General features: G+C 35.0%; 1 protein-coding gene across 17 annotated transcripts in view; it reads right to left on the bottom strand.

The window, feature by feature from the left end:
- The window catches only part of Rbp (RIM-binding protein), a 409,454-nt gene that overhangs the window by 214,904 nt on the left and 180,776 nt on the right, over window positions 1-13,774 (bottom strand). For all 17 annotated transcript variants that reach the window (XM_069827954.1, XM_069827942.1, XM_069827940.1 and 14 more), the window contains exons 4-5: window positions 9,423-9,518; window positions 7,084-7,251 (exon numbers count right to left, since the gene is read on the bottom strand). In XM_069827954.1, the coding sequence (XP_069684055.1) occupies window positions 7,084-7,248 (165 nt within the window). In that variant the 5' untranslated portion in view covers window positions 7,249-7,251; window positions 9,423-9,518. The remainder of the gene's footprint in view (window positions 1-7,083; window positions 7,252-9,422; window positions 9,519-13,774) is intronic.

Raw genomic sequence — 13,774 nt, 5'->3', positions numbered from 1 at the left:
CTGTCGCTACGACGTTCAAGTTATACCGTACACGTTCTCAAGTTCTATTGAACGCCTTGATTAATAGGCAACTTCTCGGACATAAAAGCTGAAACTCGCTTCAAATCGCTGACTCACAACAGTGACGTCATGACACATTTTGAAATGAACACCCAGTATATATATATATATATATATATATATATATATATATATATATATATATATATATATATAGAACAAGCACTAGAAACATGGTATAAGAAATGTGCTGGAATGCGTTTTGTAATAGGGGACAATACACTACATTGCAAATCAAGATTTTCAGGTATAACTCCCTGTAAAGTTGATTTGAATAATTTCGAGGGAAAAATTGTTCCGGAGCCGGGTATCGAACCCGGGACCTTTGGTTTAACGTACCAACGCTCTACCACTGAGCTACTCGGGAACTCTAACCGACACCGATCCAATTTTTCCCTCTATATCCACAGACCTCAAAGTGGGCTGACAACCGTCAAGCAACCAACTTCGAGTGCACACTAACTCCGTGTGACTTAAATTGTGGTTTTCTGTTAACGAACAGTGACGTGTATTATGCAAATCAAGATTTTCAGGTATAACTCCCTGTAAAGTTGATTTGAATAATTTCGAGGGAAAAATTGTTCCGGAGCCGGGTATCGAACCCGGGACCTTTGGTTTAACGTACCAACGCTCTACTGAGCTACTGAGCTACTCGGGAACTCTAACCGACACCGATCCAATTTTTCCCTCTATATCCACAGACCTCAAAGTGGGCTGACAACCGTCAAGCAACCAACTTCGAGTGCACACTAACTCCGTGTGACTTAAATTGTGGTTTTCTGTTAACGAACAGTGACGTGTATTATGCAAATCAAGATTTTCAGGTATAACTCCCTGTAAAGTTGATTTGAATAATTTCGAGGGAAAAATTGTTCCGGAGCCGGGTATCGAACCCGGGACCTTTGGTTTAACGTACCAACGCTGGTACGTTAAACCAAAGGTCCCGGGTTCGATACCCGGCTCCGGAACAATTTTTCCCTCGAAATTATTCAAATTATTCAATACACTACATTCATTGTTATTCGCCGACGACCAGGTAATATTTTCACAAGATGAAGAGGATATGGAATATATGATCAGGAAAATTGATGAATATCGTAAATGGGGTCTAAATATTAATTATAATAAAACAGAATATCTGTGTGTATGAAAGGAAGTTTCCAACACAGTTATTAATTATGAAATAATAAGAAAATGCGATAGTTTTAAATATCTTGGTACACATATAACCTCAACAGGAACATGTCAAAAGGATATAGATAGTAAAATCGCTTTAGGTAAACAGGCCACAAAAATATTACATGGATTATTATGGAGCAAGAACATATCAAAGGTAGTAAAAAAAATGATGTTTCAAGGTATAGTAGAAAATATAATGTTGTATGGCGCGGAAATGTGGCCAATTACACAAAAAAACAAGAGATGGAATAAGAACTGTGGAATTGGATTTTATGAGAAGAAGTTTACAACTTACAAGACAAGACCGAGTAAAAACACAACATATCTGGGACAAAATGGAAATTAATAATTGTTCTGTAACAAAAAAGTTGGAAAACAAACAATTCCAATGGTACGGACATGTAGAGCGTCTGTCAGAAACACGATGGCCCAAACAAATTTTACAATACTCTCCGAGAGGTAAGAGAAGAGGAGGAGGATCATTTACGAAATGGAAATCTCACATAGCTAATGCTATGGAAGAATGTGGACTACAAATAGGAGACTGGAATAACCGGCAATTTTGGAAACAAAAGACTGACTTCTAAAAGGGGAACGTCAAAGAAGAAGAAGAAGAAGAAGAAGAAGAAGAAGAAGATGTATAAATACCAAACATGTTAGCTTAATTTTAATTTTCTTTTGCTACTGTTATACAGGGTGATTCACGAGGATTTACCGCCACGTATGGAGCTTATTTCCGAACACATTCTGAGCAAAAAATGTCAAAAACATGGGTCCTATTCATAATATTTACAGAGTTACGTTTCGTTATTGGAACGCATTGCTGTGAACGCGTGTAGTAGTCATTTTAATCATCTTCGATTTTCATTTGCCCTTTCAGATTATGCATTGTTGATTGTCATATATGGAAACTCCGATCTTTTAATAATAATAAAACTAGCAACAAATTTTTCCTACTATCATAATAACTTTGATGTGGCAAAAATGATAACCCAACTCCATTGTCATTACTAGATATATGTAGGCTCCCTTTTCCAATAGTCGGTTTAAAAATATCCTCCTGTCCTACTTTAGCATTGAAATCCCCCAATAAAATTTTCATGTGATATCTAGGTAACTGATCAAAATTCTGTTCCAATTCCTCATAGAAGATATCCTTTATATGGTCGTCTTTCTCTTCTGTAGGGGCATGAGCATTTATAACTACGATATCGCACCATCTACCCTTAAGTACTAAATACGGTAACCTATCACTGATAAATTCGACCTTTTTTACTGCTGATTTTATTCTTTTATTAATAAACAATCCTATTCCTAATTGGTGATTATCGTTTCCTTCCCCATACTACAACAAATAATCATGAATGAATGAATGAATGAACCTCCGGATTCCTTAAAAGCCCGTAAGTAAATAAATAAGTATCATAATAACTTTATAATAATAAATTAATATTATCCATACCCAAACGCATCAGATTGCATTTATAGCAGGAAGAATGCATACAAGATACATATAGTAATTGACACATATCACTTTTCTGAGCTTTGCAGCTAAGGGAAGTCGGGAAGATGTATTGTTTACTTATAATCGAGAAGAATGTTTAACCTTATGGACATATCGGTATGTGAGTTTGTGAGATTTTGTTTTTCGGACTGCACATGTTACTTACTGTTTATTTAATGTAAAGTGAATTTATTTCATATTATTATGAATATTCAGACTCTGATACAAACATGTAACTGAATAATCAGGAGTATGTCGAGAAAATAATATAAAACAATATATTGCTAATTGTATTATATTTTGTTGGAGTTCACCAAGAAATAAATGATTATCATACAATTTTAGTAGTTCTGTATTTTGCAGTCCAAACAATTCCGCAATGTACTGAAAAATTAAACACTTACGCGAAAACAAATGAATGAGATCTATCAACAACGAGTACCCTTTCAAATTTAAATCACACGACAAGGATGTCATTTGAAATTTCAAAGTAGGCTGGAATGAGGGGGTGAAAGCTAATGTGCAATTAAGACTTGTTTCAAACTTCCCCCTCAATATCTAAATTGACGTGATTTTGTTTCATGACATTCAATTTAAATTATATGGTTGTTTAGACTGGGAAGTTTTGAAATGAATGCCCTGTGTATCTTTTCTGTATGTTTATGATGATTACCGGTATTTATTATTATTATTATTATTATTATTATTATTATTATTATTATTATTATAATCCGAGACTTATTTTGAGGTTTCGGAACAAGCTGTTTTTACGGTGATGGGCTGTTAGCCCTTCGCCCAATCCCCAAGCTGGAGGACCACCCCGCATCGGCTGTCCGCGACTGCTTATTCAATATATTCACAGCTACCCTTCATATCTGGAGGCTAAGAGGAATGAGGTTACAGGAGAAAATTACACAACACAGAACTCCACGCATTGTATTCTTCAGCTGACATAATTAGGAACATTAAATCCAGACGTTTGTAGCACGTATGGGCGAATCCAGAAATGCATATAGAGTGTTAGTTGGGAGGCCGGAGGGCAGAAGACCTTTGGGAGGCCGAGATGGGAAGATAATATTAAAATGGATTTGAGGGAGGTGGGATATGATGAGAGAGACTGGACTAATCTTGCTCAGGATAGGGAACAATGGCGGGCTTATGTGAGGGCGGTAATGAACCTGCGGGTTCCTTAAAAGCCAGTAAGTATTACCATTATAATCATATTATTATTATTATTATTATTATTATTATTATTATTATTATTATTATAACTGTTATTGCTATGATGATGATATTATTATTATTATTATTATTATTATTATTATTATTATTATTATTATTATTATTATTATTATTATTATTACAGATTGTATTAGAGATCTTGGTGTCCTACTTGATTCAAAATTATATTTCCATGATCATGTGCAATATATTTATACCCATTCGTTAAGAATGCTTGGTCTAATTAGGTCTATAACTTATTCTTTTTCCACTCCTATGTGTTTATTAATTTTATACTATACGTTGGTTAGATCCAAGCTTGAATATGCATCTGTTGTATGGAACTCCATTACTTCCACTGACTCGGCTAAATTGGAGAATATTCAAAGAAAATTTATTTCCTTGTGTTCTTATAGATTTTTACCAAATTCCGATTATAACTATGAGACTAATTGCGAATATTTCAATTGCGGTTGTTTGTTCACCAGACGTCAGGATCTTGATTATTTAATTTTTTGCAAAGTCATTAAGGGTGATATTGATTGTGAATCTTTCATAAGCAATATCAGTCTTCGTATTCCTGCTAATGGTTTAAGATTTCATAAATTGTTTTATAATAAGAATCCCAAATCTCTCTCTCCGGTCTGCTGATGCATTAAATATGCTAATTTGCATGGATTCAACTTGGATCCATTTAATGTGTAGTATATCTTTGAGTTTTTAACTCACTGATCTTATTTTAATAATTATTTGTCCATTTTATTTCTTGCATTTGGTCTATTGATTCATGTAGACCATTCCATTATTTCAATTCTCATTGTACTAATTTTATAATTTTATAATTATTATTTGATCAATGATTGATGTAGACCATTACATTGTTTGTATTTCATCTCATTGACATTTTCTATCATTCATTCTCATCATCATTTGTTGTTTTGTTCTGTTTTGTATCGTGCAAAACTGTAATTGGCCTTGTGCTGTTGTTTTTGCACGTTAATATTCTAAATAAATAAATAAATTACGGTACGGCCACGTTCAGCGGATGGAGGAAGAACGACTGTCAAAATGTGTATTGGAGTGGAAACTTGAAGGAAGAAGATGCAGGGAAAGATCTAAAGCTTCCTGAAGTAAAGACATGTATGACGCCATGAAAGAATGACAGCTGCAGATTGGAGATTGGATGGACAGAAGGCTATGGCTACTAGGAATCGGAAGATGTCACCGACATTAGATAATCGATATATTATGATGATGATGATTATTATTATTATTATTATTATTATTATTGGTATTATTATTATTATTATTATTATTATTTATTTATTTATTTATTTATTTATTACTATACTATACATTAGTGAGATCGAAACTCGAATATGCATCTGTAGTTTGGAACTCTATTACTAGTTCTGATTCGGCTAAACTGGAAAATATTCAAAGGATATTTATTTCATTATGTTCGTATCGATTCCTGCCTAATAACTCTGAGTATAACTATGATCAAACATGCGAGCACTTTAAATGTCGATGCTTGTATGCCAGACGTCATGATCTCGATTGCTTATTCTTATGTAAGGTCCTTAAAGGTGACATTAATTGTCAATCTTTCTTAAACAGTGTCAGCCTTCGTATTCCTATGAAGGACATGAGACATCACAAACTCTTCTATATTAGAAATTCTAAATCTTCCTCGCCGGTCTCCAGATGTATTAAACATGCTGACTTACATGTAGGCGATTTCGATCCATTCAATGTATAGAAGTATTAGAACATGGCAATGTCTTTGCTAATATTATTTGCATAATCCTTATACACAAATTGGTAGTACGAATCAACTCCTTTCCCTAATAATTTACAGTTTTAATTCTTGTAAATTAATTATTGTAATCTATGGTCTTTATTTTGTTGTTAACTCAAGTATTTAATTTGTACCATAGTTGTTCATTTTAATGTATTAATTGTATCACTGTGCTGGACTTTTATTGGCCAATGGCTGTTGTCCAGTACATAAATATCAATATATCTATACTAATAATAAATCTGTAGCCAAATTTTTTCTGGTAATTTTCGATTTTCCAAAAATAATTGGTGTTAACATGTATAATTAACCATCCTGAAACCGAAAATCGCTTTTTTGAAATTTTTGTTTGTATATCTGTCTGTCTGTCTGTCTGGATGATTGTTACCTTTTCACGCGATAATGGCTGAACCGATTTATATGAAAATTGGAATACAAATTAAGTTCGTTGTAACTTAGATTTTAGGCTATATGGCATTCAAAATACATTATTTAAAAGGGGGCGGGTTATAAGAGGGCCTGAATTAAATAAACCGAAATATCTCGCTTATTATTGATTTTTGTGAAAAATGTTACATAACAAAAGTATCTTTAAAAATTATTTCCTATACATTTCATTCCAAGCAAAATTTTGATGGGACCAAATTGCACCAAAAACGGATGTTCTCTGAACCAAATGATCATATTTTAATTATTTGCATGTAATAACAATTAAGAAACATGTTAAATGAATTATCATTGCACTAAACGAGTGGTCTCTGGACCAAAATGATCGCATTTTAATTATTTAAATACAATTTAAATTAAGTGACACATTAAACGATTTATCCTTCTATCAAACACGAATTTTCCCTGGACCAGATGTCCTATTTTAATTATGTAATTACTTTATATTTATTTCTAACAAGTGCAGCGGAGCGCACGGGTACAGCTAGTATATAATAAATAAAAATAAATTATTATTATTATTGTTATCATTATTATTATTATTATTATTATTGTTCTTATTAGAAATTTCTAAATTAACTCTTGATTATAGTTACCGTAAAGTGGGGATATTTCGGACGCAGGGGTAACATCAGACGGTAATTAAATTTATCATATTTTATGTTGGTAACACCAGTTCTTAGCATCTTTTCCGCGCTTTTTACTATGTTCGTATCGCTTGTATGTTTCTGCACATTTGGTGAACTGGTGTTACCAACATAAAATATGATAAATTCAATTACCTTCTGATGTTACCCCTGCGTCCGAAATATCCCCACTTTACGGTACGTAAATAATTATAGTAGAATGTTTAAAATAATAACGTAGGTACCTGCAATGCTTCAATTGTTTCATAACTTTTGCTTTTCTTATCGCTACTGGTACTTGTGCTGAATTTTGTCAGGCGTTGCAGTTCACTCTGTTTATCCCTCAGTTGAGTCAATGCTTCTGCGTGCTGCTGCTCCAATTCTTTCCTCTTGTCTGCAGCATCACGCATTTGCTGAAAAAAACAGTACATCGTATTATGTACAGAAACAAATAAAATAGTCGTGTGTCATGTTATTAAAGTAACTGAAAACTAAATGCGTAAAGGAATTACGTAAATTCAAGTACGAATATGTAATTTGCTCACTCAACAGTACAAAAAAATATATTTTATGAAACATAACACAGAATGAACACTTCAGAAGAGAAAATTGATTTAGGTTACACAGAAATTTCATTATAATTCGTGTATTTATGTGATAAAATATCTGAAGCACACAGGCGAGTCAGTAAGTAAATTACAAGTTTTAAGCAGTGACCTACATTTTTTTAAGAGGCACCTGAAACTATCAACGCTAGATGGAAGTACTTTCTAGGTGTCAAGATGATCGATGTGCGTACAAGCGAAACAAAGAAGCAGCAGTTGTAAAATGGTGGCACCTCTACACGAGTGTGCCATTATCGAGCAGCGCTCCATTACGAGATTTTTTGGACTGAAATAAAAGGATATTAAAAAATAAATACTGCCGCCTGTGTGTCGTGAGCATTACCTATCATGTAAAATATCTAGAATTGAGTGCAAAAGTTCTCTGAAGAGCGTACAAACTAAAACCGATTGGATTCAGTGACACAGGATCGTCATGAAAACAAATGTGTTAACAGGTTGTTGGCTTGACCCCAGCAGACAGAATGAAGAATACGTTATGCTAGCCCGAATAATCATAAGTGTTGAGTATTGGGTGCATAATTACCAGCTCGAGACAAAGCGTGCATCAATGCTCAGATCAAGTCTCCAATGGTACACTCGCTGCATTCTTGCAACTGCTGCCTCCTTGTTTCGCTTGTGTGTACGTCAATAATATTTTCATCTAGCGACGATAGCTTTAGGCATCTAATTTGTTACTTCAATTGGTAATTTACCGACTCTCAGAGTCAGTTATAAATTAAAATTTCCGGACAGAAATTTGAATGTAGCGATTACATGGTTATTAGATATGAGGGGGTCAGAAGCAAATGGGTACAAATAACATTTCTAAAGAAATGAGTTAAATGCATCAAGGGCAAGCTAAAGCTTAAAAAAATTTAGTGGCATAGGGATATATATATATATATATATATATATATATATATAACGACATTACACATTACAATTCTGTAGTGCTCGGGAAAAGTGGCACAAATCAAAAATATTAATTTGACAGTAGAAGGAAAAAAAACTGTCTTCACACTGATTTATGTCGATTTGATTTTCTTCTGTATGAATGCTTTTATCATCTGCTGTCAAAAAACCTGAAAGTTAGAATTTATAAAACAGTTATATTACCGGTTCTTCTGTATGGTTGTGAAACTTGGACTCTCACTCTGAGAGAGGAACATAGGTTAAGGGTGTTTGAGAATAAGGTGCTTAGGAAAATATTTGGGGCTAAACGGGATGAAGATACAGGAGAATGGAGAAAGTTACACAACGCAGAACTGCACGCATTGTATTCTTCACCTGACATAATTAGGAACATTAAATCCAGACGTTTGAGATGGGCAGGGCATGTAGCACGTATGGGCGAATCCAGAAATGCATATAGAGTGTTAGTTGGGAGACCGGAGGGAAAAAGACCTTTAGGAATGCCGAGACGTAGATGGGAGGATAATATTAAAATGGATTTGAGGGAGGTGGGATATGATGATAGAGACTGGATTAATCTTGCACAGGATAGGGACCGATGGCGGGCTTATGTGAGGGCGACAATGAACCTTCGGGTTCCTTAAAAGCCATTTGTAAGTAAGTAAGTATGAATTATTGTAATCGGAGAAATACTTATATCTCTTTTTCCCAAGCGAGCAGATGTTCCGTAAGTTGTCAATAAATTAATAAAAAATGTTTGTGGAAACTGACTTATGCCACTTTTCCCAAGCACTGCAGAATTTAAAATCGAAATTTCACGCAATTTACGAAACCTTAATAATTCTCAATCACATTTTCTCTATTTAACTGAAGTGTATACTTACACCCCTTTGCTTCTCACCCCCTCATATGCAATCAATAACTTTTAGAATAGACATTCATACCTTCTCTTTCACAGCCTTGACTTTTCTTATGTTATATATTAGAGCAGACTATGATTTCTGTGTAATTCTTCGTGTCTGAAGTTTTCAAATTTAAACGTACTGTGTAATATAAAAGTGTCTTACCTTTAGGATTGACTCTATATCTCCTGATCTGTTAGCGCTGCTTGTGCTACCAGGCTGTACCGAGCCGGGTAGCCCACTGCGACCTTCTGCGCTCACCTGTAACAAATTAAATTCACATTAAATTATATATATATATATATATATATATATATATATATATATATATATATATAGTACTGGCAGAACATCATCAGTAGGGACCAGATTTTTATGTAATATCAAGGTGTAAAATATGTACACATTTATGTAAGAAAAATAAGCTGAATATGTAGCAAAATATGTAAAATCATGACAATATTTAATATCAATATCTGGCAGGTATAGGATAAATAAGACTCTCCAGTTGTGATTTCTTAGAGCACCGGACTTTTTTACCGCACACTTAACACATTACTATTTTTACATCCGTAGTGAAAGCTTCGTCCATCGCAATCCATGATTTAATTTTGTCGTTAGGCTTGAAGATACAGGGGTCATTTTAGATAGTTAAAAGCAGTAGATAAACTCACACTTTATACTGTAAGTACTAAAGCTAGAGAACTGAGTGAAATGAATGACATAACAGAACTGCAAGCACGATTTCGCTTTACTGGATTAGGAGAAAATAGGAGATGTGGGACACATGCATTTTAGCTGCTCCATGTAAGAAACAAAGTAGCTACTAAAACCTCAAACTATAGGCATTTACAAACTGTTGTTTGAAAAGTGACATTCTTGTCTCATTCAGAAGGGTAGGATTATTCCAGCCGAGAACCATACTTTCTAATTGCTCGGAAAATCCCATTTCCGTATAGGTCTACTAAATTTAAAGTAAAGAGATCAAGCATAACCTGAAAAGCTATTTATTTTAATCATTCAACATCTTTCCAGTTTGTTCCATTATTGAAGCTTCTTTTCAAAAGTCGGCTACTTTATTGCGGCTCATGTCAGACTTGACACGGGTTTTCCCTGGAAGGCTTAGGAAGAGGGTGGGTAAGGTTGTAAATTGCATGGGAACGGCTTATTAAGACGTGTGCAGAACAATTATTATAGTTCGAGACAAATCATGTCGTCCTCGTCCTCTCCACCGCATGAAAGCAACGCTCCTTCCTGAGTGATTTTTACAATACAAAATAGCTGTATGAGAAAGGTTGCCTTTTGTTCACTCATATTTACAGTGGGCGGTATGGGTGAGTGCCTCTATTACTTTCTGAAACTAAGGACGTTATGTTTCGTCCAGAAATATATCCTTTCTTGGGTAGGTAAAAAGGTTTTTTAAATCTGTGCATTTCAAATTGTAAACTTCCCCAGCAGAAGTTTTTTTCCCCCTTTTAGAGAAGTAAAAATGAATAAAACCACTAAATATGTAGATTTATGTAATACCAAGCCATAATATGTAATGTGGGGTAAATATGTAAAAATATGTAGTATCAAATTTTAATATATTAATGGTAATTACAAGATTCGCAAAGATTTGTTATTTATATACGTTTAGGTTGAAAGGATATAATATGTAATTACATAAAAATCCGGTCCCTAATCATCAGCTCCATGAAACATGTGCTGCAGTATAAGTATGTGATATACACTGAACGTTTATGATAACACGAGATCTAAAACTATTACGATGTTTGGATTGTGAGTGTTCCAAACATATGACGAGATGTATCGGTAGCCTAAGGTTTGGGAACTATATAGGGTAAACTGTATAGTGATTGACCACTTAAGCTAATGAATAATAAAACAATGAAATAGCGGAAAACAGTGGTAACTTATTGAGAGAATTTTAAAGGCATTGGGTCAAGTGAAGATTCAGAAACAAATCAAAATCAATAAACAAAAGAAAAAATAAAATTTTAATGCAAAGATAAATTAAATAAACACAACAAGTCCACTTTTACAGTTATTGACCGTCTACTGCACAGTTATTGACCACACGCTTATTAGTGATTGACCGTCTACTGAACAGTTATTGAATACTCATTTATTAGTGATTGAACAACACATTTTCACAATTTTCACTTTTTTCTTGTCTGTTTCGTTTCTCTTCTTCTGATCTTTCTCATTAAGAACTATTCGCCACCGGCGTAGCTCTGTCGGCAAAGGTGTTTGCCTGCCGATCCGAAGTTTCGTTCGGGCGCGGGTTCAATTCCCGCTTGGGCTGATTACCTGGTTGGGTTTTTCCGAGGTTTTGCCCAACCGTAAGGCAAATTTCAGGTAATCTATGACGAATCCTCGGGCTCATCTCGCCAAATACCATCTCGCTATCATCAATCCCATCGACGCTAAATAACCTCGTAGTTGATACAGTATCGTTAAATAACCAAGTTAAAAAAATAAGAAAAGAACTCTTCTCGCTGCCTTTTCTTTCATTTCTTATTCGCTTCCTTTCTTCTCCTGCCTCTTCTTCCATTTTTCTCTTTTGTGCCTTATCAGAAGCAAGTGTGTGTCATTTCTCTGATGTTATTACAAATGGCTTCACCCAGCACTGGACGAGGACCAAAGAACACTTTTCCTTCAACGGGATATTTGTTTCTGGACGCAAAGGTTGCTTTCAGGACACCAAACTTCTTGGCAGCTTCATTTAAATCAAATCCACTGCGGACAGGTTCTGTAGCGTTTCTTAAAGCTTCCCCTGTATAATGCACTTTACCTGGCTTAGGCATTATAATATAGTATCAGTCCTGTAAAAATCCCCATCATTTAACCGATAACATGTATAGAATTGGAGCAAATTGGTCATTATTCTAACAAATAATTTATGAACGACCAATCACTGTAGTATGCGGACATACACTTTATAGTGATCGACCACGGGGCATTTTTATGTCATATAATAAACTTTAACAAAATAATATTCTGTGGACGGAAACCTTACACCTTTTCTCACACTGTGAGTGTAAAAACGAGCACCAGAATTTAAGCATTCTTTGCAGAATAAATAAATGATTGTGTGCATTATTCTTAGCAATTTCTCTAGTTACTTACACTTGTTTACGTTCAGTTGCATTTCCAATCGATTTCAGTCCTCTCAGACAACAGACACTAACTCAGTGGGATGAACAGCGACAACTAACCACAAATAAGGGTTGTTACTAGAGGTATATGCAGCAAAAAGTGAAATCACGATCGTGGTTTATTCACAATATACTTGAAAAAAGGAACCGGTCAATCACCGTATACTGGTCAATAACTACCTAGTTTACCCTACTTGTTAAATTTTCACAGACAATAGAAAGAGAAGCGTGTCATACGCAATGTCCAGTTAATCACTAGGCCAAATTAGACCGTTTTCTAGTATTGTGAGCTCTAGCGTGGCCACATAAAGTGGCCGTAGCGGAAGGCGAGTCCCGAAATTGCAGGAAATTCTCTAAGTTAAAATTATCAGTGTAATGGTTGAGAATCTTCTTGTGCATGAGTCTCTAGACTAGATGGCATTTCGGAGGGCGGTCGGCTGCTATATGCGCCGTAGCATTTCTGGTATGTGACGTCACAAGCTTGTACAGTAGAACCAATCGGAATCAGTCGGTAACAAGTACTTATCGAGTTCTTTTGTCCATGCGTGAGTGTTTCAATACATTGAATAAGAACTACTAACATTTACTGTGTGTGTAAGATAAATAAATGAAAGAAGAGACTCTAAAAAGACAAGTACTGCACAGGAACGCACAGAAAGTAGTGTTTAAGGCGTATAATTATTTTAAAAACGTTGATGAGCAGAACGCTGCCGGCCATCTTGATGCTGGCTGCAACGTTGCCAACACACAAGAAACGACTGCAGAAGCATGTGGTGTGGGATTGAGAACCGTGCAAAGAATATTGTTAGTGAAGGAAAGAGGATTTGTTTGGTGCCATGCTTACAGTAATCAACGGCTAAGGTCATTATTGTCTTTTGGTAATTTAAATTCTCTCGCGCTATTTGTATTGCACGTGCGCGTGAAGTACGATTAGTGCTGCTTGTCTCCGGAGCAGTTGTTTGCGCGCTTTCAATCGGAGACCTCCGGTTACCTCCGATTGATGCCGCGCAGGTTGTATATGTGCTGCGGCGCAGACATACACTTTCCGCTGAGCATTCCTTTAATCGGATCAGGTAGTGATTCGAGTCCACTGACGTCCGCGTATCTTTTAGAATAAGTGTGTAATTTTTTGTTGTTTATTTTCTCTTTTTTATTTACCTCTCTCTCTCTTTCTTCGGCTCTTCTTTTTTTTCTTGTTTTGCTTGAAGTACCTATGTACTATGTTAGCTGACAGATTTTTTTTTCTAGTTTTGAAATTCATAGTGTATGTGGGAAGGCATATTAGTTTTATGTCATTGATCAAATTAATAACATTAAAATTAACTGAAAACTAACGCAGAAGTAAAGCTTTTCAGT

This window comes from Periplaneta americana, chromosome 6 (assembly GCF_040183065.1).
Source record: "Periplaneta americana isolate PAMFEO1 chromosome 6, P.americana_PAMFEO1_priV1, whole genome shotgun sequence".
In the NCBI taxonomy this organism is placed as follows: Eukaryota; Metazoa; Arthropoda; class Insecta; order Blattodea; family Blattidae; genus Periplaneta; species Periplaneta americana.
This window is presented reverse-complemented; position numbering and strand designations above follow the sequence as displayed.